The sequence below is a fragment of the Schistocerca cancellata genome, chromosome 7 (assembly GCF_023864275.1).
Source record: "Schistocerca cancellata isolate TAMUIC-IGC-003103 chromosome 7, iqSchCanc2.1, whole genome shotgun sequence".
In the NCBI taxonomy this organism is placed as follows: domain Eukaryota; kingdom Metazoa; phylum Arthropoda; class Insecta; order Orthoptera; family Acrididae; genus Schistocerca; species Schistocerca cancellata.
The window spans coordinates 501,645,722-501,666,569 of NC_064632.1; the positions used below are offsets into that span (position 1 = coordinate 501,645,722).

At 41.7% G+C, this 20,848-nt stretch overlaps 1 protein-coding gene across 1 annotated transcript in view; it reads left to right on the forward strand.

Moving 5' to 3' along the window:
• Positions 1–20,848, forward strand: part of LOC126092857 (uncharacterized) — a 215,415-nt gene that overhangs the window by 185,509 nt on the left and 9,058 nt on the right. The window contains exons 13-14 of the mRNA XM_049908587.1: positions 5,371–5,484; positions 15,625–15,780. Of these exons, the coding sequence (XP_049764544.1) occupies positions 5,371–5,484; positions 15,625–15,780 (270 nt within the window). The remainder of the gene's footprint in view (positions 1–5,370; positions 5,485–15,624; positions 15,781–20,848) is intronic.

Consider the following 20,848-nt stretch of genomic DNA (forward strand, 5'->3'; position numbering starts at 1 on the left):
CAGAACCTAAGGTCCACTTTTGGAGCTAATGGTTACGACATGAGGATGATACACAAAACCATGGCGACGAAGGAGGAGGGGTTACTGAACGTCTGGGCAGAATTCTCCGTCGAGCAGGTATTAAGCCGATTTTTCGCAGCAACAACAAAATAAAAGAAGTTCTGGGCTCGACGATAAAGTTCATGCCGCCGGAGTTTACGAAATCGGGTGCGAATGTGGACTGGTGTATGTACGTGAAACTGGGCGTCCAATAAGCGCAAGGTTAACTGAACACGAGAGATATATCCGCCTCAAACAATACAACAAATCAGTGGTGGCAGAACATCAGCAACAGTGCAGGATGATGATCGAATTTCGAGAGGCCCACGTATTAGCGTAACAGCCGTTTAGTTTGAGGAGGAAGATTAGAGAGGGTATAGAAACAGTCAAGCGTCCCGACAACATGAACAGAGAAGACGGGTACCGACTTCCAGCGTCTTGGCTGCCAGCAGTGACAGCTTTTCGGAAGGACAGCTCTCCCAAAGCAATAGGCGCGCGGTTGACCACACCGTGGAGGGTACACAGAAGGCTGACGCGCCCTTGCCGGTACTAGGCAGTTAGTAAATAACGTTACGCTGCAGTCGCCGCTCAGTTTCCTTTTCGCCGATTTCCACCAATGGCAAGCAATAAAGAAAACTCCAATGGAAAACGCCGATTACCGCCAATGACAACACGCAATGCAAAGACCAATAAAATGAACACCTAATACCCTTCCTCCTCACCCTCATACTCGTATCCAATGACAGTACTCCTCCATAGCATATAAGTAACAAACTAGTGCTCATCCAGCAGTAAGCAATACACCCGGAGGAAGGCGCCTTGCAACAGTCGCCGCAACGTCGGAATTTTATAGATGACAATGCGGCCTCAAACCCAGAAGAATTTTATGGACTGTGACAACGGCCGCGGAAGCCTAAGTTTACGTTAAACGAGTTATATCCCCACGTATCTGTACTGTGTGCTACGACAGGAGAGTCAAAGTCAGACTTTAGGTACGTTTTTAATAATGTCATGTTATCGTGAATGGTTTGCTGTGTTACATTTTTGAAGGGCCTTCAGGAGAGAAAGGTCCGAACCGAAAAAAGTAGTATGCAAACTAAACGAGAAGTACTGCTGTTCCTATCTCCGTAACGAACAAAATTACAAGGAAGGGAATCATTATGGTTAATCCACTGGTAGCTAAGCAAGATCTGTTTGATTTTTTTGTATTATTTTTTAAGTAAGTTAGACACTATAGAGACAGGCCAAGCAACTTCTCTGGAATGTTGCGTTAGAGTTCAAAGGAACATAGATAAATAACAATGTTTTTCATAGTCACTACGTCTGCAAACATCCTTCACATGATTCTACCAATCGTTCAGTTCCTCGACAAAAAAAATCTGCACCTTGGTCACGTAGCCATTCGAGAACCACTGCGCGAATGTCTTCATCGTTGGAAAATCAGAAGACGACTTGCATGCGTACTGCGGCGGATCAATAATTCGTAGAAAACTATACCAACAGCTGTGACTGTACCCAAATAATTTGTTATTAATCAATCAATTTCGACGCTTCATTATTGACATCTTCAGGCCCCCAAGAGAAAAAGATAACTGTCCTCGCGCTTGTGGACTGTACAGGTCGAATAAATAGAAGTCCGCGGTATCCAGTTCAGCATGTATTGTACCTACTCTAAGTGCACCTAAGTTCGGACGGCTCCTCCTGTCTCGGGCATGGATGTGTGTGATGTTCAAAAATGGTTCAAATGGCTCTGAGCACTATGCGACTTAACTTCTGAGGTCATCAGTCGCCTAGAACTTAGAACTAATTAAACCTAACTAACCTAAGGACATCACACACATCCATGCCCGAGGCAGGATTCGAACCTGCGACCGTAGCGGTCGCTCTGCTCCAGACTATAGCGCCTAGAACCGCACGGCCACTCCGGCCAGCGTGTGTGATGTCCTGACGTTAGTTAGGTTTAAGTAGTTCTAAGTCTCGGTTACTGATGACCTCAGATGTTAAGTCCCATAGTGATTAGAGACATTTGAACCATTTCGGACGGCTCCAATATTTGTCGCAAAGTGGCCTGAAGAGGTGGCTAATGAAGCGACGAAACTGTTTGCTTACATAATAAGTGTTACGAAGACTTACGTCTGATGGTACCCTTTTCCTACGAATTATCGTCTACGATCAATGTCGATGCGCTTCCTTCCCAGTCAAATTGCTGGCACAATTTCAGTACTCCTGGACGCGACATTATAGTTGGTCCACATACCGCCAGAATTACATAGTGAATCCCTGTGCAGCTTAGCGTTTTGTCCACAAGAATCTTACCGTCCAGTGTACATCAAATTTGGATCGCGTCTCCAGTTGACGAGTCATTTCACTCTCACACTTTGGTGCACGTGTTTACCGCAACGCCAGTGTAAACGAACGAGGGTGAATGATGAATCAAAAGCAGATCATATCACTTTGAGGAACCAGGAATCGCAGGAAGAGTAAAAGCAATGGTGCTCAAACGCCAGCCTTTTACAATATCCGCTGGATGGGGAACGTGGAGGGTTGAAATTGCAGAGTGAGACCAAAGGCTTGAATACAGTAGGTAGGTTCAAACGGATATAGGTTGTAGTACCTATACAGAGCTGAAGAGGCTTGCACAGCAGAGACCAGCGCTGCACCAAATCATTCTTCGGGCTGCACTAAATCCATCCCAGAACGTCATTGTGTTTTATGTTACCTATGCCACAAATTTATTTGAGAAATTGCCATTGTTATATTTAAAGCATGTAGACTGTCCTAATAAATAATACGCCTTCCGGTCGGAACTATTGTAAAGGTGAACCCTCTAAGTCCCTGTGTGTAGTCATCATCATTATCATCATCAGTGTTCTGCCTAAAGGCAAATTTTCACATGGTAGTTCCCCAGGCTGTCCGGTCTTCTGCCATCCTCTTCAGGTCTGCATAATTTCCTCTTCCCTTTATGTCGTCTATCATCTTGTATCTCCTTCTTCCTCTCAGTCTTCTCCCACAAACCAACCCTTCCAAAGCATCTGCTAGTAAGCAGAGGAGAGAGCAGATAGGTAGAAAGGATACATTGAAAGCCTCTATGAGGGTGAAGATTTGGCGGATGTGATAGAAGAAGAAACAGGAGTCAATTTAGAAGACATAGCGGATCCAGTATTAGAATCGGAATTTAAAAGAGCTTTGGAGGACTTACGGTCAAATAAGGCAGAAGGGATAGATAACATTCCATCAGAATTTCTAAAATCGTTAGGGGAAGTGGCAACAAAACGACTATTCACGTTGGTGCGTAGAATATATGAGTCTGGCGATATAGCATCTGACTTTCGGAAAAGCATCATCCACACAATTCCGAAGACGGCAAGAGCTGACAAGTGCGAGAATTATCGCACAATCAGCTTAACAGCTCATGCATCGAAGCTGCTTACAAGAATAATATACAGAAGAATGGAAAAGAAAATTGAGAATGTGCTAGGTGCCGATCAGTTTGGCTTTAGGAAAACTAAAGGGACGAGAGAGGCAATTCTGAGGTTACGGCTAATAATGGAAGCAAGGCTAAAGAAAAATCAAGACACTTTCATAGGATTTGTCGACCTGCAAAAAGCGTTCGACAATATAAAATGGTGCAAGCTGTTCGAGATTCTGAAAAAAGTAGGGGTAAGCTATAGGGAGAGACGGGTCATATACAATATGTACAACGACCAAGAGGGAATAATAAGAGTGGACGATCAAGAACGAAGTGCTCGTATTAAGAAGGGTGTAAGACAAGGCTGTAGCCTTTCGCCCCTACTCTTCAATCTGTATATCGAGGAAGCAATGCTGGAAATAAAAGAAAGGTTCAAGAGTGGAGTTAAAATACAAGGTGAAAGGATATCAATGATACGATTCGCTGATGACATTGCTATCCTGAGTGAAAGTGAAGAAGAATTAAATGATCTGCTGAACGGAATGAACAGTCTAATGAGTACACAGTATGGTTTGAGAGTAAATCAGAGAAAGACGAAGGTAATGAGAAGTAGTAGAAATGAGAACAGCGAGAAACTTAACATCAGGATTGATGGTCACGAAGTCAATGAAGTTAAGGAATTCTGTACCTAGGCAGTAAAATAACCAATGACGGACGGAGCAAGGAGGACATCAAAAGCAGACTCGCTATGGCAAAAAAGGCATTTCTGGTCAAGAGAAGTCTAGTAATATCAAATACCGGCCTTAATTTGAGGAAGAAATGTCTGAGGATGTACGTCTGGAGTACAGCATTGTATGGTAGTGAAACATGGACTGTGGGAAAACCGGAACAGAAGAGAATCGAAGCATTTGAGATGTGGTGCTACAGACGAATGTTGAAAATTAAGTGGACTGATAAGGTAAGGAATGAGGAGGTTCTACGCAGAATCGGAGAGGAAAGGAATATGTGGAAAACACTGATAAGGAGAAGGGACAGGATGATAGGACATCTGCTAAGACATGTGGGAATGACTTCCATGGTACTAGAGGGAGCTATAGAGGGCAAAAACTGTAGAGGAAGACAGAGATTGGAATACGTCAAGCAAATAATTGAGGACGTAGGTTGCAAGTGCTACTCTGAGATGAAGAGGTTAGCACAGGAAAGGAATTCGTGGCGGGCCGCATCAAACCAGTCAGTAGACTGATAACAAGAAAAAAAGAGCAGGCACTCCCTGCACAATGAATGTCCCAATCAGTTCTTTTACCTTTCTCTTACAATGTTCAGCAGACATCTTCTCTCACCCTTTCCAATACTCTTTCATTACTCACTCTTTCCATCCAGCTCATTCTCTCCATTCTCTACCACATTCACATCTCAAATGCTTCTAACCTTTTTTCATCCTCTCGTCTCAGCGTCCATGTTTCTGCCCCATATAGTGCCACAGTCCAGACAAAACATTTGCCAAGCTTTCCCCTTAGATCTTTACCTAATTTGCCACATAAGAGTTTCCTCTTTCTGTTGAATGCCTCCTTCGCTATGGCAATTCGAGTTTTCACCTCCTGGTGACATCTCAAGTCTTCAGTTATTGTGCTTCCAAGATATTTAAATGCACTTACTTGGCTAATGGTAGATTGTCCTATTTTAATATTGGTCAGTCTGCGTCTTGTACTGATGACCATAATCTTTGTTTTTGCTCTGTTTATTTGCATCCCATATTCCACAAAAGTTTCATTCAGATGTGCAGTCACGTAACAATTTTTTGGGACATTTCATCTAAAGAAATTTTACACGAATCACTCGCTTCCTATGTTACAGGTACGCCTCGTTGTAATACACATTCCAGAAGCTCAGATGTAATGCAGATTTCTATTTGTATTTGCCAGGCTTTCCGTCCGGGTGCGAAGAGATCAACTGTTCTGAAGAAAGTGCTCACCTTCCCAGCATACGTCAACCAGACCGCCCACTTCTGCTGGTACGGCCAGGAAATCATAGACCAGGTACGTTGTTGAGCCGACAGAAGCCGATAATTGGGAGACTATGTCTCAGTTTCGTTAGATGGATTGAGTGTTCATAAGCTTACTTTTGTAACTATATTAGCTTCCGTTTGTACTCACAAACCAGCTACTGAAACCAGTTTTTCCGTTCCTTTTACTGAAACTACTTGGATAAAATTTTGGTTCAAATGGTTCAAATGGCTCTGAGCACTATGGGACTCAACTGCTGAGGTCATTAGTCCCCTAGAACTTAGAACTAGTTAAACCTAACTAACCTAAGGACATCACACACATCCATGCCCGAGGCAGGATTCGAACCTGCGACCGTAGCGGTCTCACGGTTCCAGACTGCAGCGCCAGAACCGCGCGGCCACTTCGGCCGGCGATAAAATTTTGGAAAATCGTCGTTTGTACACAGGCCGTCGTGCCACTGTTAAAGGAATGTTTTCGGGTACAATTGCACCAACCTTCGGCATAATATGACATCATAATCGGATGCGTGACAAATCAAAAAGTTTATCAGTCATCATATTATAAACTGATATGTTAATTCAACTACAACAATGGAGCATATACAACACGCAGAAGATCTGTGGTGAAGCACACGGAAGAATTATGTTTTCTTCTGTAGGTCCGACTACAAATTACGCAATTAATTAATTTGTAAATTCCTAGAGTTGTTTCAGTGGGATCAATGAGTACCGGACTGAGGTTTATCTCTGTCGACATAGCAGATATTCGATCATTTGAATCTTGGGGGTTCCAGAAAATACCGTCGAGTGAATATTTATGTAAAGATTACCGAAGGTCATTTGGACTATGTTTTTTGGAAAATGTTTATAAACAAATTGATGTTAAGTCTAGAGCTAGGTGACGTGCTGATAGCTTGTGCAGAATATCACAAAAGTACATTCAGACAAGGAAAACTGAGTGTATATCGCATTGTAAGCATATGCCGAAAATCTTCATCAATGTATCTAAAGGTTTCACGACCTTGAAAGCTTTCCCCCGAGGAAACATGTTCTCTATATGAGAAGATGGTTTTTAACCTCGATGTAGCATTGAGTGTCGTGACTCCTTGTAACTGTTTGTTAAGGTAGTTTACTGTGCAGCCACTCTTCAGTTTCACTTCGAACTGCCAAGCAGCTTACCAGAATTTGCCGTCAGTAGTCACTAGACAACTGAAAGAAGGTATACATCTGAACAGAAGAGCATTTGGTTTGATCAGATATATACCTTCCTATTTCAGTTGGGTTAATGGGCTTCGCTTTGAGAAGAAAAGTACGGCAGAGACTGAGTTATTGTGTACAGTTCAGTGATAGGAATTACCTCATCAGAATCAACCAACAATAGTTAATATACTGTGAATACAAGCAGAAGATGAAGAAGCAGAGAAAGTATACCAGAATAATGAACGGGTAATAAAAATACAAAGGGATACGAAACTCTAATACAGCAGAGTCCCGCTAATCCGAAACCCGGTAATCCGAACGTTCGGTTAATCCGAACATGAAAGATGTTAGTCTAATTATCGAAAACTGTGCGGTAAACTGCTGTACATACATACTATTTTAGTTTACACAGTACAGTAAATATGTATTAGAAAAATTGGCGAGAAAACATTAGGTTTAAACAATGCATAACAATTAAAGAAAAGCTGTCAAACTTACTAGAATACAGTGGACATTTTATCCCTACTTTTTAGATGACAAAAATCTAGTCATTGATTTTTTGGCGTAATGAAGACAGTCTCTTATATGGTGCATAGTTGCGCCATCGTCTCATAAACATCAAATCACCAGGTGTAGCAGTGGGTTGTTGCTCCACATAACGTAGCGCGAGGTAAAGTCCTTTGTCGCTTTCAGGCTCATTGTCACTTCCGTCACAGCAGTCCACTTCTTCCTGGTCTTGAGTCACAGCAGCAACTAAATCAGCGTCAGTAAGGTTCTCCACACATGCCCTGTCACCTGCCACCCACTCATCTACGTCTCCTTCACCAGCTTCTTCACATCCAGGGATGGTCTGTATCATTTACAGTAGATTTTCCTCTTCATTTTCAACTAGGTTGTCCTGAAATTCAAGAGATGTCCACAGTTTTCTCCACGATTTTCTCAGAGTGTTTTCTGAAATATTCTGCCATGATTCAGCGGCCTAATAAACAACATCCTTCACGTAGGTCATTTTTTTATTTTGTCCACTAAAGGAATGCTATCATCTTGGATCAGCATTCTTAAAAATTGTTTTCTGTAAATCAGATTTAATGTTTACAGTACGCCCTGATCCATCGGCTGTAGAACTGGTGTAAAATTCGGCGGTAAAAACTTCGCCACAGTTTCTCCATCACATAATTCCTCAGTGCTGGGTGAGATGGCGCGTTATCAATCGAAAGGATTTCATGGGGAGACAAATGATTTTCCTTAGAAAACCGTCGAACAGAGGGAACAAATTGGCCGTGAAACCATACATTGAACGACTTACCATCCATCCATGCTTTTTTCTGATAATATACGGGCAGGGACTTCATGTTGCAGTTTTTAGAAGCTCTGGGCCTATCAGATTTGCCGATCAGCATTAAAGGCAGCTTGTGATTACCAGCAGCGCTGGTGCACGCTAATAAAGTCACACGATCTTTGCACATTTTCAAACCAGGAGCATGGTCTTCTGCTTTTGATGCCAGGCTTTTTGTTGGCAATGCCCTAAAATTAAGGCGAGTCTCGTCAGCGCTATAAATTTGTTGGGAGAATACTTTCCCACTCTTATCATTTTTTCAAACTCACCCAAGTATTCCTTCGCTGCATCACGGTCAGAAGAAAGCATCTCTCCAGTAATTGTTAGCTGATGGATTCCATAACGTTTTTTGAATCTGTTCAACCAACCTGTACTCGCAGTAAAAGACACACCACCACTCATTAACTTGTTCAGGTAAACAGCCTTCTCCTGAACCAGTGCTCTACTTAAAGGCGTTCCCCTTTCTCTTTCCTGCGTAAACCAAAGGAAAAGAGCTTCATCCACTTTATCGTACTGGGACTCTTTCAAAGTCTGCCGAATTTCGACTGTTTTTCCGAATTTCGACTGTTCAAGCTCCACTTGGTTCTTCTTCCATTCTCAAATGGTTGCTTTACCAGCACCCAGTTCCGTTGCCAGTTTAGATACATTCTCACAATTGTATATCCGCTTCAAAGCATTCAGCTTTTCTTTGAGAATTAACGTTGTATGTTTACGTTTACTCATGACGAAAATACGTACACCACTACATCTGAACGAATACAATACAACTGTAACGCGTGGCAGCGATTGATAACTAACATAACCAAGCGCTTTGCAAGCCGACTGGCTGTGCCCTGACCGCAGACACTACAAAGGTCTCAACAATGCACAACAACAAGGGCAGGGAGTGAGAGTGAGCCATTGTTCGCACACTTGTTCCCATTTGTTACCATGGCGTACCTACTTATCTTCTTGGTATACTTCAGTCTAGAAACTCGTCACCGTAATGCAGGCTATTCCGAACAAATCGGTAATCCGGACAAGGTCCGGTCCAAATTAGTTCGGATTAACGGGACTCTACTGCAATTAGAGGTATTTGAACATCGTATTGGGGAGGGAATAGAACAGAAAGCTACGAGGGGATATAGGCTTGGTAGCAGCAGTCAGAGAGGATAGGATATACATGTACATTAACAGAAAAATGGTTATAATTTTAAAAGAATTGGATGATACATTCATTAAAATGTACTTCGAAAATTGAGCTAGTCAATAGAACAATTGTCTATCTCTGGCCGTTATGCAAGCAGCTATTTGATTGATAGAGTTGTGGCATGTCCTCCTGAGGGATATCGTGCGAAATTCTGTCCAACCGGCACGTTAGATCGTAGATGTAGTTGGAGGGCCTTCTTCATAATGCTCTAAACGTTCTCAACTGGGGAGAGATCGGGCGACCATCCTGGCCAAGATAGGGTTTATCAAGCATGAAGATAAGCAGTAGAAACTCTTGCCGTATGCGGCCGGGCGTTATCTTGCTGAAGCTTAAGTCCAGGATGGATTGCTATGAAGGGCAAAAATTAGGGAGTAGAATGTCATCGACGTACCACTGTACTGTAAGACAACCAAAGGTTTCCTGTTTTGAAAAGCAACGGCACCCCAGACCATCATTCCTCGTTGTCGGGCCGGTCGCTGTGGTCGAGCGGTTCTAGGCGCTCCAGTCTGGAACCGCGCCACCGCTACGGTCGCAGGTTCGATTCCTGCCTCGGGCACGGATGTGTGTGATGTCCTTAGGTTAGTTAGGTTTAAGTAGTTCTAAGTTCTAGGGGACTGATGACCTCCGATGTTAAGTCCCATAGTGCTCAGAGCCATTTGAACCATTTTTTCCTCGTTGTCAGGCCGTATGGAGAGCGACAGTCAGGTTGGTAACCCACCGCTGTCTGAGGCGTCCCCAGCCACTACTCAGCTGGTCATCAGCTCTCCGTTCGAAGCGCGACACATCCCTGAAGATTCCAGTCAAAGAGATTCCAGGCTGAAGGTGCGCACACTACTGCTAACGTGCTTGTTGTTGTAAAGAGGTCAATTGTAGTCCGCTCAAGGGGCGCCGTGAGCTCAGCCCCGTTTCTTTCAGGCGCTCGTTAATGGTCTCTGTGGTCAGTGACGCTCCATAATAATGATCGAAACAGTGCTCTTGTATCTCCGTGACGATTGCACGGCCCTCGTGTTCTGCCGTCTCTTTAGGTCGGCCGTTTGCTTCTTGACACTTACTCAGCCGTGGTTCACGCGTTCCAGCCAACATCATCGAATAGTGGCATCGCTCCCATTCCAATTCCAGCGATAGGCTGATTACTCCGATTGGCTTCTTTGAGCCCAACGTCACGTTCACTCTCAAATGCTAGCATTTGTGCATATTCTTCAAAATGCTTGAAATGGCTCTAAGCACTAAGGGACTTAACATCTAAGGTCATCAGTCCCCTAGACTTAGAACGACTTAAACCTAACTAACCTAAGGACATCACACACATCCATGCCCGAGGCAGGATTCGAACCTGAGATCGTAGTAGTGGCTTGGTTCCTGACTGAAGCGCCTAGAACCGCTCGGGCACAGGGCGCATATTGTTTAAGTGCTTTCTTCGGGGCATAGTTACTGTCCAACTGAGTACGCCGACTGAAATTTGCAAATACTTTATGCCCTAGTATCTCCGGCCGTTTCCAGATCTACCTCTTTCTCCTGTAACTATTGAACGGCGTATTTAGTGTTCACACAGTTATCGACGGAAAATGTACGACTCTAAATTTTGGATGAATGTGTGACGCTGCTGCACGGTGAAATCGCACAGCAGCGTCACACATTCATCCATCGGCCACCAAAGTTTAGAGTCGTGCACTATCCGTCACTAACTGTGTGAATATTAAATACGCTGCTCAGTAATTACAGGAGAAGAGATAGATCTGGAAATGTCCGGAGACGTGGGAAGGTTCCAGCTGGATTACATCATGACCAGACAGAGATTCTGAAGTGAGGAACTAGAGACGTACCCAGGAACGAATATAGAGTCAAATCACAATGCAGTAATAATGAAGAGTTGACTGTAATTTAAGAAAACCGGCCGGAAGAACCAATGTAGAATGAATTCTGATTCTGACATATTCAGTATTGATGAAGAGCGTTTCAAATTCTCTTAGGATACAGTTGCTGCGATACTGAACACAACAGTAGACTGTTCAGTTAAAGAGGAATGAATATCTGTCGAAAGAGCAATTATGGAACATGGGTAGAGAGAGGTCCAAGAAGGTAACTGGAAAGAAATATTGGGTAACAGAAGAGGTACTTTAATTCGTCGTCGAAAGAGGAACGTATAAAAATGATCGGGAAAAGACCGCACTAGAGCAATGCAACATTTCGTGGGAACGAAATACATGCGAGCTGCAGTAGCGCTAAATCAGAATGGTGCAGGGAAAATGTAAAGAAAAGCAAGAAGAAATTGTAGTCGGAAGGACAGATTTATCACACGAAAAAGTTAAAATAGCCGTAGGTGAAATTAAGAGCAAAGGTGCCAACATTATGAGTGCAAGTTAAATGCAGAGGAAAGAGCGGATGTACTGAACGAGTACATTTAAGGCCTCTACGAGGAGGCGAAACAGTCTAAAGCCACGTTCACACTGAGGGATTTGTCGCGGATATTCGTGCCCGGCATAAGTCGCGGAGAAAAGTTTCTCGGCACATGTATCTCGCGACTTGGTTCAAGGACAAGTGCCCGGCACAAGTAGCAAAGGTGAGCGTTCTCATTGGCAACTTGTAGCAAGTCAGTTCCACGGAACATGGCATCCGACGCAGAAATTCTATTTCTTTGCGCTAGCGCTGTGTATATAATAGTGAATACGGAGGATAAACAGAGAAACGAACGTAGGTGGTGGGCGCGTAACTTCCTCAATAAACAGGGTAGTCATGGAGCTTACACTTCTGTGATGCGTGACCTTAAACTTCAAGACAGGCAGAGTTTTCAAAAATTTTGTTCGTAAGTCTACGACGGACTTTGAAGTGTTACTAAATATGACGGCACAGTACTATACACTGAAGGATACAAATTTTCGAGAGGCTGTAACGCCTGATGAACAACTTGCCGTTACATTATGCTTTTTAGCTACCGGAGATTCGCTCCTTAATGTATATGCATAAGATTTCCAAATCCAAAATCAGTGAAATAGTACCAAAAGGATATCAGGCTATTATAAAGGCACTTCAAAGAGGAATTGAGGTAAGAACTTATTTTTATTGATTACTTAGAACAAAATACCACTGAAGTTAAAACACGGATACAGAAATTTAAGTTTTCTCTTAAAAGAAAAACGTTTTCTGTTTCCGTTTGCTGTCCCCCATGAACTTCTATTGGCATTAAGTCTATTTCCGTAATTTCAATCTGTTCAAATTCTTCTAGTTCTTCGAGTTCTGTCTCGAAAATTAAGTCTTGTATTTTCTTCTGCAGAATGGTAAGCCTTTTTTTATTACAAAATTCTCGTAGTTCACATTTAATATATTTTGAAAATGACGTCAATTTGTCTTGTTTTCTCGTGAGGAGGTGCTCACTTGTCCTCTTTAAAACTTCAAGTGCAGCGTTGGCAGACGAATTATTATGAATCTATTTCGCTTTCTTCCGCGGTGGAATTTGGCGTGGCTCCAAATGTGTACTAGAAGTTGAAACGCCTGGTTAAATCCGCAGGACAGAACAGGTAGTTGGAATTGTGGAAAGGGGCCAAAAATGAGCGCCTGTCAGTTACACTCGAACATATATAACCTCATTTAGTTGCTCAAATATTATAGCGCAAATTTCCGAGCTTAACTATCGACTGAATACGTCACACAATCTTATGGCTTAAGGGCACAGCCTATTTAATTTTTAAAACGGCAGAAGGCCCATGGTTCAAAACACAACTACAATAAATTTTTACAAGGCAGAAAGCCCAAGGCTTTATCCGTATTTTTTTTTAATGAGGCTGAAGGTCCAAACAATGCAAGACTTGACACGTAAGGAACTTTCAATTTGAAAACGGCTGAATGCCCATTATTTAAAACCCAACTAATAGCATACAAATTCAAACCATCGGCTATGAGCCGTTAAAATAGACACCAATAAGAAAATGCAGTACATCCAGCGGCGCTCAGACGTTTCCGGGGGTCGGTCTGCACTTTTGAAATATTAACGTACGCTTAGGGGAGACAGGTAGTCGGCCCAACTGTATCCGATCCGCCGGCAACCCAACCACGACACAGTCAACGGATCCACCGACAAGACGACTTGCTTTCCACCCAACCAGTGCACAAGGAACTCCAAAGCTAAAACGTAAAAGGCGTAGCCGGCCACAAGCAAGTATGCGTAAAGCTGTGAAAACTACACACACTTCTTGGACAGCGGCAACACGGTGAGGAAAGGATACTGCCTGAATCTTACGTCAGCGGCCAGAGCAGGTAACCGGAATGCTAACGGCCACAAGGCAGAAAATTCCGCTGGTGCACCTGGACTTCAAATAACCAAAATATAGTTGAACTCCACCGTATGGTGGCCAAACTTTTGCCAACTCGATCACTCTTTGTTGCTCACGGGCATACCCCCAACAGCCAACCATGAAAACCAACGGCACAATGTGAACAGACTGGCTTCGGTAATTAAATCACCACTCAACTTTAATGTCCTGGCCGGTAAGCCACGAACCTCGTAGCAATCGGAACAGCTCCCCCACACTCCGACACTGCGTAGAGACCGCCAGCGGGCCTGGCCCACAGCGCCTCGAGGAAATTTCCTGTCTGATCCACACCAACCGACCTACTGCCGCACACCGGATACCCGGAAACTATAAGCACCATACCAAACATAGTACAAGGTGCGAATATTGATACACACCTCTGCTGCCACAAATAGAAAGAGGAAGAACCACAGCATAACTGCAATAAACGCGGGAAACCAAACGCAGAGTATCAGGCAAGGTTGAAACCAACCCATAAGCCGGGGCCAGCACGATTCTGAAGGTAATACAAGAACTTGCAGTATTCATACTTTGTATTTCTTCCAGTTGTAAGTCATCGTCTTCTCTTACTTCTTCTGATGTACTCTAAAAAAATGGAAAAATCTTCAGAAGCATTGTTCACTTTTTTCACGTACTGCAACTGAAGCACAATGGAAGCAAATAGCACTAGAATTTGAGTTTTTCTGGAATTTCCCTCACTGCTTAGGGGCTTTAGATACAAAATATGTTCGAATTGTTAACCCTGCTCATGCTGGAAGCACTTATTACAACGTCTAGTCGCCTGTAATAGCACGGGAAAATAGGCATATCCATGTTGTAGATAGTGGTCCAAAAATGCTCATCCGCTTAATTTCTTTTCTTAAAAAAAATTGTGGTAAGGTCTTATGGGACCAAACTGCTTAGGTCATCGGTCCCTAAGTTTACGCACTTCTTAATGTAACTTAACTTACGCTAAGGACAACACACCCACACCCATGCCCGAGAGAGGACTCGAACCTCCGACGGAGGAAGACGCGCGGACCGTGACAAGACGCCCAAGACCGCGCGGCTACCCCGCGCGGACCGCTCAATATTCTTCGTTTTTATAGATGGACATTTTCGGCACCCACATTACACGCTTTGAGATATCTGAATTTTCCTGTTACAATTTTATAAATAGCGGTGCGCCCCAGACGACCGAATCCATCGAGCAGAACCGCAAAGTAAATTCATTACATAGCAGTTTTATAATTACCATTTGCACGATTGCATTAGTCTGGATACTGGGCCTCCCGCTTCGTTCATCATCTTGCACAGGAAGTGCCAACACAGTTGCATAACCTTTCCCTCACTCGTTGCTGTATCCATATAGAGTAGGCACAAGCGCTGATGAATCTGAGTAATCATAAATCCTGTGGCAAACAAAGATCGAATTAACAACACACAGTTCAGGGCCAGAGACCAGCTTGTCTGTGTGCTAGACGTCCTGGACTTACACCTGGATTTACGGTCTGGGGTGCGATTTCGTCTGACAGCAGGAACACTCTCGTGGTTATCCTGCGCCCGCTGACTGCAAATTTGTATGTCAGTTTGATGATTCGACCTCTTGTGCTGACGGTCATTATCAGCATTCCAGAGGGTGTTTTCCAACAAAATAAACGCTCACCCACATACCACTGCTGTAGCCCAAAAAGGTCTACAGATTGTCAACATGTTGCCTTGGGTTGCTCGATCACCAGATCTTTCTCTAATCGAGCACGTATGGGACATCGTCGGATGACAGTTCCAGCATCATCCACAAACAGCATTAACCGTCCTTGTATTGACCGACTTAGTGCAACAGGCATGGAACTCCATTTGCCGAACTGATCAGCTGCGTCCGTACAACACAATGTATGCACGTTTGTATGTTTGCATTCGATATTCTGGAGGTTAAACTGTTTATTAATGTACCAGCATGTCATATTTGCAATGGCTTATCTCGCGTTTACATTGACCTGTGACGCTGCAATGTTAATAACTTAAATATGTTACCTAGATAGATGTATTCCCGAAATTTCATTACGGTACACTAAGTTAATTATTTTTCGGTCAGTCAATACTTATAAGTAACTTATTAGTTCTGAGACTGAAAAAATGGCTTTTGTCGTTGTGTTTCAGAGCGAGCGGCTTCTGGAGTCTGCCTTCAGTTGTGGCTGGTCAGAGGCGGACAAGCGTTTCTGCAGCACCCTGCGCATCTTCATGCTACAGGTGTCACGCCCGCTTAAGCTGCAGATTGGCAAGATATTCACTCTCTCCAGGAACCTTTTCCTTCAGGCACGTAAATCTGTGCAAATGGTTTAACATTAAAGCTTATTGGCAATCAGCTCATCTGAGAGGTAAACTGTATGTGAACATCCGGATGCTTTGAGGTTCGTGTGTCTTCAAATTTTCCACAACCCATGTTGTTGTTGTTGTCTTCAGTCCTGAGACTGGTTTGATGCAGCTCTCCACGCTACCCTATCCTGTGCAAGCTTCTTCATCTCACAGTACCTACTCCAGCCTACATCCTTCTGAATCTGCTTAGTGTATTCATCTCTTCGTCACCCTCTACGATTTTTACCCTCCACGCTGCCCTCCAATACTAAATTGGGATCCCTCGATGTCTCAGAACATGTCCTACCAACCGATCCCTTCTTCTAGTCATGTTATGCCACAAGCTCCTCTTCTCCCCAATTCTATTCAATACCTCCTCATTAGTTATGTGATCTACCCATCTAACCTTCAGCATTCTTCTGTAGCACCACATTTCGAAAGCTTCTATTCTCTTCTTGTCCAAACTATTTATTGTCCACGTTTCACATCCATACATGGCTATATTCCATACCAATACTTTCAGAAACGACTTCCTGACATTTAAATCTATACTCGATGTTAACAAATTTCTCTTATTCAGAAACGCTTTCCTTGCCATTGCCAGTCTACATTTTATATCCTCCCTACTTCGAACATCATCAGTTATTTTGCTCCCCAAATAGCAAAACTACTTTACTACTTTAAGTGTCTCATTTCCTAATCTAATTCCCTCAGCATCAACCGACCTAATTCGACTACATTCCATGATCCTCGTTTTGCTTTTGTTAATGTTCATCTTATATCCTCAAGACACTGTCCATTCCGTTCAACTGCTCTTCTAAGTCCTTTGCTGTCTCTGACAGAATTACAATGTCATCGGCGAACCTCAAAGTTTTTATTTCTTCTCCATGGATTTTAATAACTACTCCGAACTTTTCTTTTGTTTCCTTTATTGCTTGCTCAATATACAGATTGAATAACCTCGGGGATAGACTACAACCCCGTCTCACTCCATTCCCAACCACTGCTTCCCTTTCATGTCCTTCGACTCTTATAACTGCCATCTGGTTTCTGTACAAATTGTAAATAGCCTTTCGCCCTCTGTATTTTACCCCTGCCACCTTCAGAATTTGAAAGAGGGTATTCCAGTCAACATTGTCAAAAGCTTTCTCTAAGTCTACAAATGCTAGGAACGTAGGTTTGCCTTTCCTTAATCTGTTTTCTAAGATAAGTCGAAGGGTCAGTACTGCCTCACGTGTTCTAACATTTCTGCGGAATCCAAACTCATCTTCCCCGAGGTCGGCTTCTACGAGTTTTTCCATTCGTCAGTAAAGAATCCGCGTTAGTATTTTGCAGCCGTGACTTATTAAACTGATAGTTCGGTAATTTTCACATCTGTCAACACCTGCTTTCTTTGGGATTCGAATCATTATATTCATGATTTTAAACATGGCTGCGGCAGCAACTGTTAAAATTCTTCACAATGAAGGATGACAGCCAAAAACAGTTGCAGGATAAAATTTATTAAAATTCTTGACCAAGGTTTCGGTACATATAAATATACCTTCATCAGAAGTAAAACTTCCTGAACAGAAAGACAATTCATTAGAAAAGCCTTATCAACGAAAGTGAGAAACAGAAGCTTAAGTAACGGTGAAATTACTACAGTAATGTAGGCACAGAATCATTAGTACTTACTAAAATTACATCATGCAATGGAGAGTAATAAAAACAATTATGCCAAAGGCGTCGTCAGTAACTAAAACATCTCCATTTGTACAACATGTGTAATGGGCACAGGGTCAAAGCGAACAGTATTAGCAGCATTACTTCACTAATGAACTATTGAGACACGAGTGTCAAAGCACTAGGGCAGATGGTTTCGCCGAGAGAGGGCACTAGCATGTGCCAGACTCACGCATATTAAATCCATAAATACATACATAAGCGCATCAAAAAATTATTAAAGGTTGTGTTAATTCAAACTCTGTCTTAATAAGTAAAACGTATCAGGCCAATTAAAGACATTTATGTAAAATAGAAATATAGAACCAATTTATCTGTACCTAGTGTCAAACAGATAAAGCTTGCGCTTGGAACATCTGACAAGAGAGGGCACTAGTGTAATGCGCGAGAGTCTCGCGTAACATAGGCAGTGAAATACATACTAGCGAAACGACCAAAAAATGTTATAATAAAACGAAAACATCTGTCATTATGAATAAAACATAGTAGTCATTTAACCATACATACACATTGAAATTAATAACAAACAAACATCACAATACGTAGAATCCCAACAAGACAGGAAAAGCGCATTTCACCGGCATTAACAAGCAAGAAAATAACTACTAGTCAGCCAGACTGTTTTACATTAAGGCAATGAGGGGTTTGAAACTATCTAAAAAATTTTTGTTTCGAAGCTGCACCTGTTCATTAATAACAAAACCGTCTTTTAGAGACAGATGCTTGAAAATCTCTAATTCTTCGAGCAAGTCTAGTTTGTAACCTTTATTAGCTTCATGAAGCAGCTCTACGTCGTCCAGTTCACTTGGCGTGTGCCGTAAGAGCCATAGATGATCAGCAAAGGTGGAATTATATACGTTTTCCCCATTTTTACCTAACAAGTGTTCTTTATACCTAACTTTAATGGGTCTACCTGTCTGCCCTATGTAATAGTTTGGGCAGTCGTTACACGTAATTTTGTATACCCCGGACTTAGTGCTGAGTTCTTCTCGTGTTCCAATATTATGAATTACTCTACGTTTCAGGCTATTATTTACGGAAAAGGCAACTCTATAACCGTATTGTTTCTGTAAAAGTCTTCTTATCTTATATGAAACGTTCCCTAAAAATGGAATAGAAATAAAGTTATTACTCTCATACTTTTTTTCCCTGTTATCTCCTAAAGTAGAAAATTTTACAGCTGTTTTTTTCTTAGCAATTTGGTCAATTAATTTAGGGTCATATCCATTGTTAGTAGCTATTGATTTTAATAAAGATATTTCATTTTCAAAACAATTCTGTGCTAAAGATGTGTTCACAGCGCGATGAACTGCGGAATGAAAAAAGGCGATCTTGTGAGTTTGAGGATGACAGGAATCTGCTGGAATAATATTATCAGAAAAAGTTTCTTTACGAAAAATGTCAAAGCTAATAGTGTTACCCGATAACTTGAGTTTCAAATCAAGAAAATGGAGTTCTCTCTCGTTATTTTGAATCTCTTTTGTGAATTTCATTTTCTCATGGAAACTGTTGAAAACATGAAACAGTTGTTGTAGATCTTGGTCACACCCTTGAAACAATATGAGTATATCATCAACATAACGAGCATAAAAAGAAATCTTATTGCCCAACGTAGGATTGTTTTTGAAGAAATTTTCTTCTAGTGCATTCACAAAGATGTCAGCTAAGGTGCCAGCTAACGGGCAACCCATGGCTAAGCCGAATGGTTGTTCATACATTTTATCATTAAACTGGAAGTAATTGTAATCTAGTACAACATGCAGTAGTGACATAAGTTCTGACAACTGTAGCTCACTTAGAGTTTTATGTTTTCGAATGTTACCTTCAATAATCTTAAGAGTGATATCCACTGGAACATTAGTGTATAAACTTACGACGTCAAAAGAAACCAAACGAGAGGAAGAAGTGATCTCTATCGATTTTAGCTTGTTTATTACCTCAGCACTATTTTTAACAGAGTAGTTGTTTTCAAAAACAAAGGCTTCTTTAATTTTAGTGTGTAAAAATCTCGCTAGTCTATGGTGTGGGCTCTTTATTCCGTTAATGATGGGACGAACTGGGTGTTGACTTTTATGTACCTTAAACTGACTTCTATGCATAGGTGCTCTAGGGTTCATATTAATTAAGGTTTTCTTTTGAAACTCGTTCATAAGATGTTTACTTCTTCTTAACGTATCCCTAATTTGCTTTTGTAACATAGGGGTATGATCCTGCTCAATTTCAAATATACCATTTTCATCAAAAAAAGCCAAAGTTTTAGCAATACATTCACTTTTATAGGCTACAACAAGCGAATTTCCTTTGTCTGATTTAGTGATGAGAGCCTCATTATTTTTTAGTTTACGGTTAATACTAGTAATAATGTTACCCCCTCTCTGTTTTAAATCACTGTTTTTTACCGACTTGACCTCTCTTTCTATAATTGCGCTACATTCATGAGCAATCCAATTTTGTTGGGATTTTTCAGTTTTTACGGAATCAAGACCAACTTTAAGGTCAACAATAAAATTATCTACCACTTTAGGATCGTTAATATTAGGCATGAAATTATATTTAAAACCTCTCGCTAGCATGGAGCTTTCTTGAGGGGTAAAGCTTATAGAAGTTTTGTTTATTACTCTATCGAAAAATTGGTGTTCGCAATTGACAGTTCTTTTTGCATGAACAACATTAGATTTTGGGGTAACATTTTACAGTTTATGAAGTTTAAAATCATGCCTACACTGAATTTCAACCTTACGATTGTGTAACCACTCATTAACACTATACCAAATACTGTCTACATGAAAGTTAAAATAATCTTTAAAAGTTCTAGTAATATAGAGATACAAAGAGTAAGCTTCTTCATTTAGTTTATCTTTCTTCTTATAAAGGTCACTGATTCTGTCACTCATTTGTTTCACCAGTTTAGCTTTAGTAGATGGAAACTTCTTACACTGTTTCACATTGATAAAGGCCTTCACGTAGTTCGGTGTCAAATGGCGTCTCTCACACTGTTTAGTGAAGTCAATAGCCATACCCGTTTTCAGGATTTTAAATGAGATGTCCATGTATTTAGAAACAGCCTTTGAAACCTGGGCAGGTACATATTTCATGATTTTAAACATGGCTGCGGCAGCAACTGTTAAAATTCTTCACAATAAAGGATGACAGCCAAAAACAGTTGCAGGATAAAATTTATTAAAATTCTTGACCAAGGTTTCGGTACATATAAATATACCTTCATCAGAAGTAAAACTTCCTGAACAGAAAGACAATTCATTAGAAAAGCCTTATCAACGAAAGTGAGAAACAGAAGCTTAAG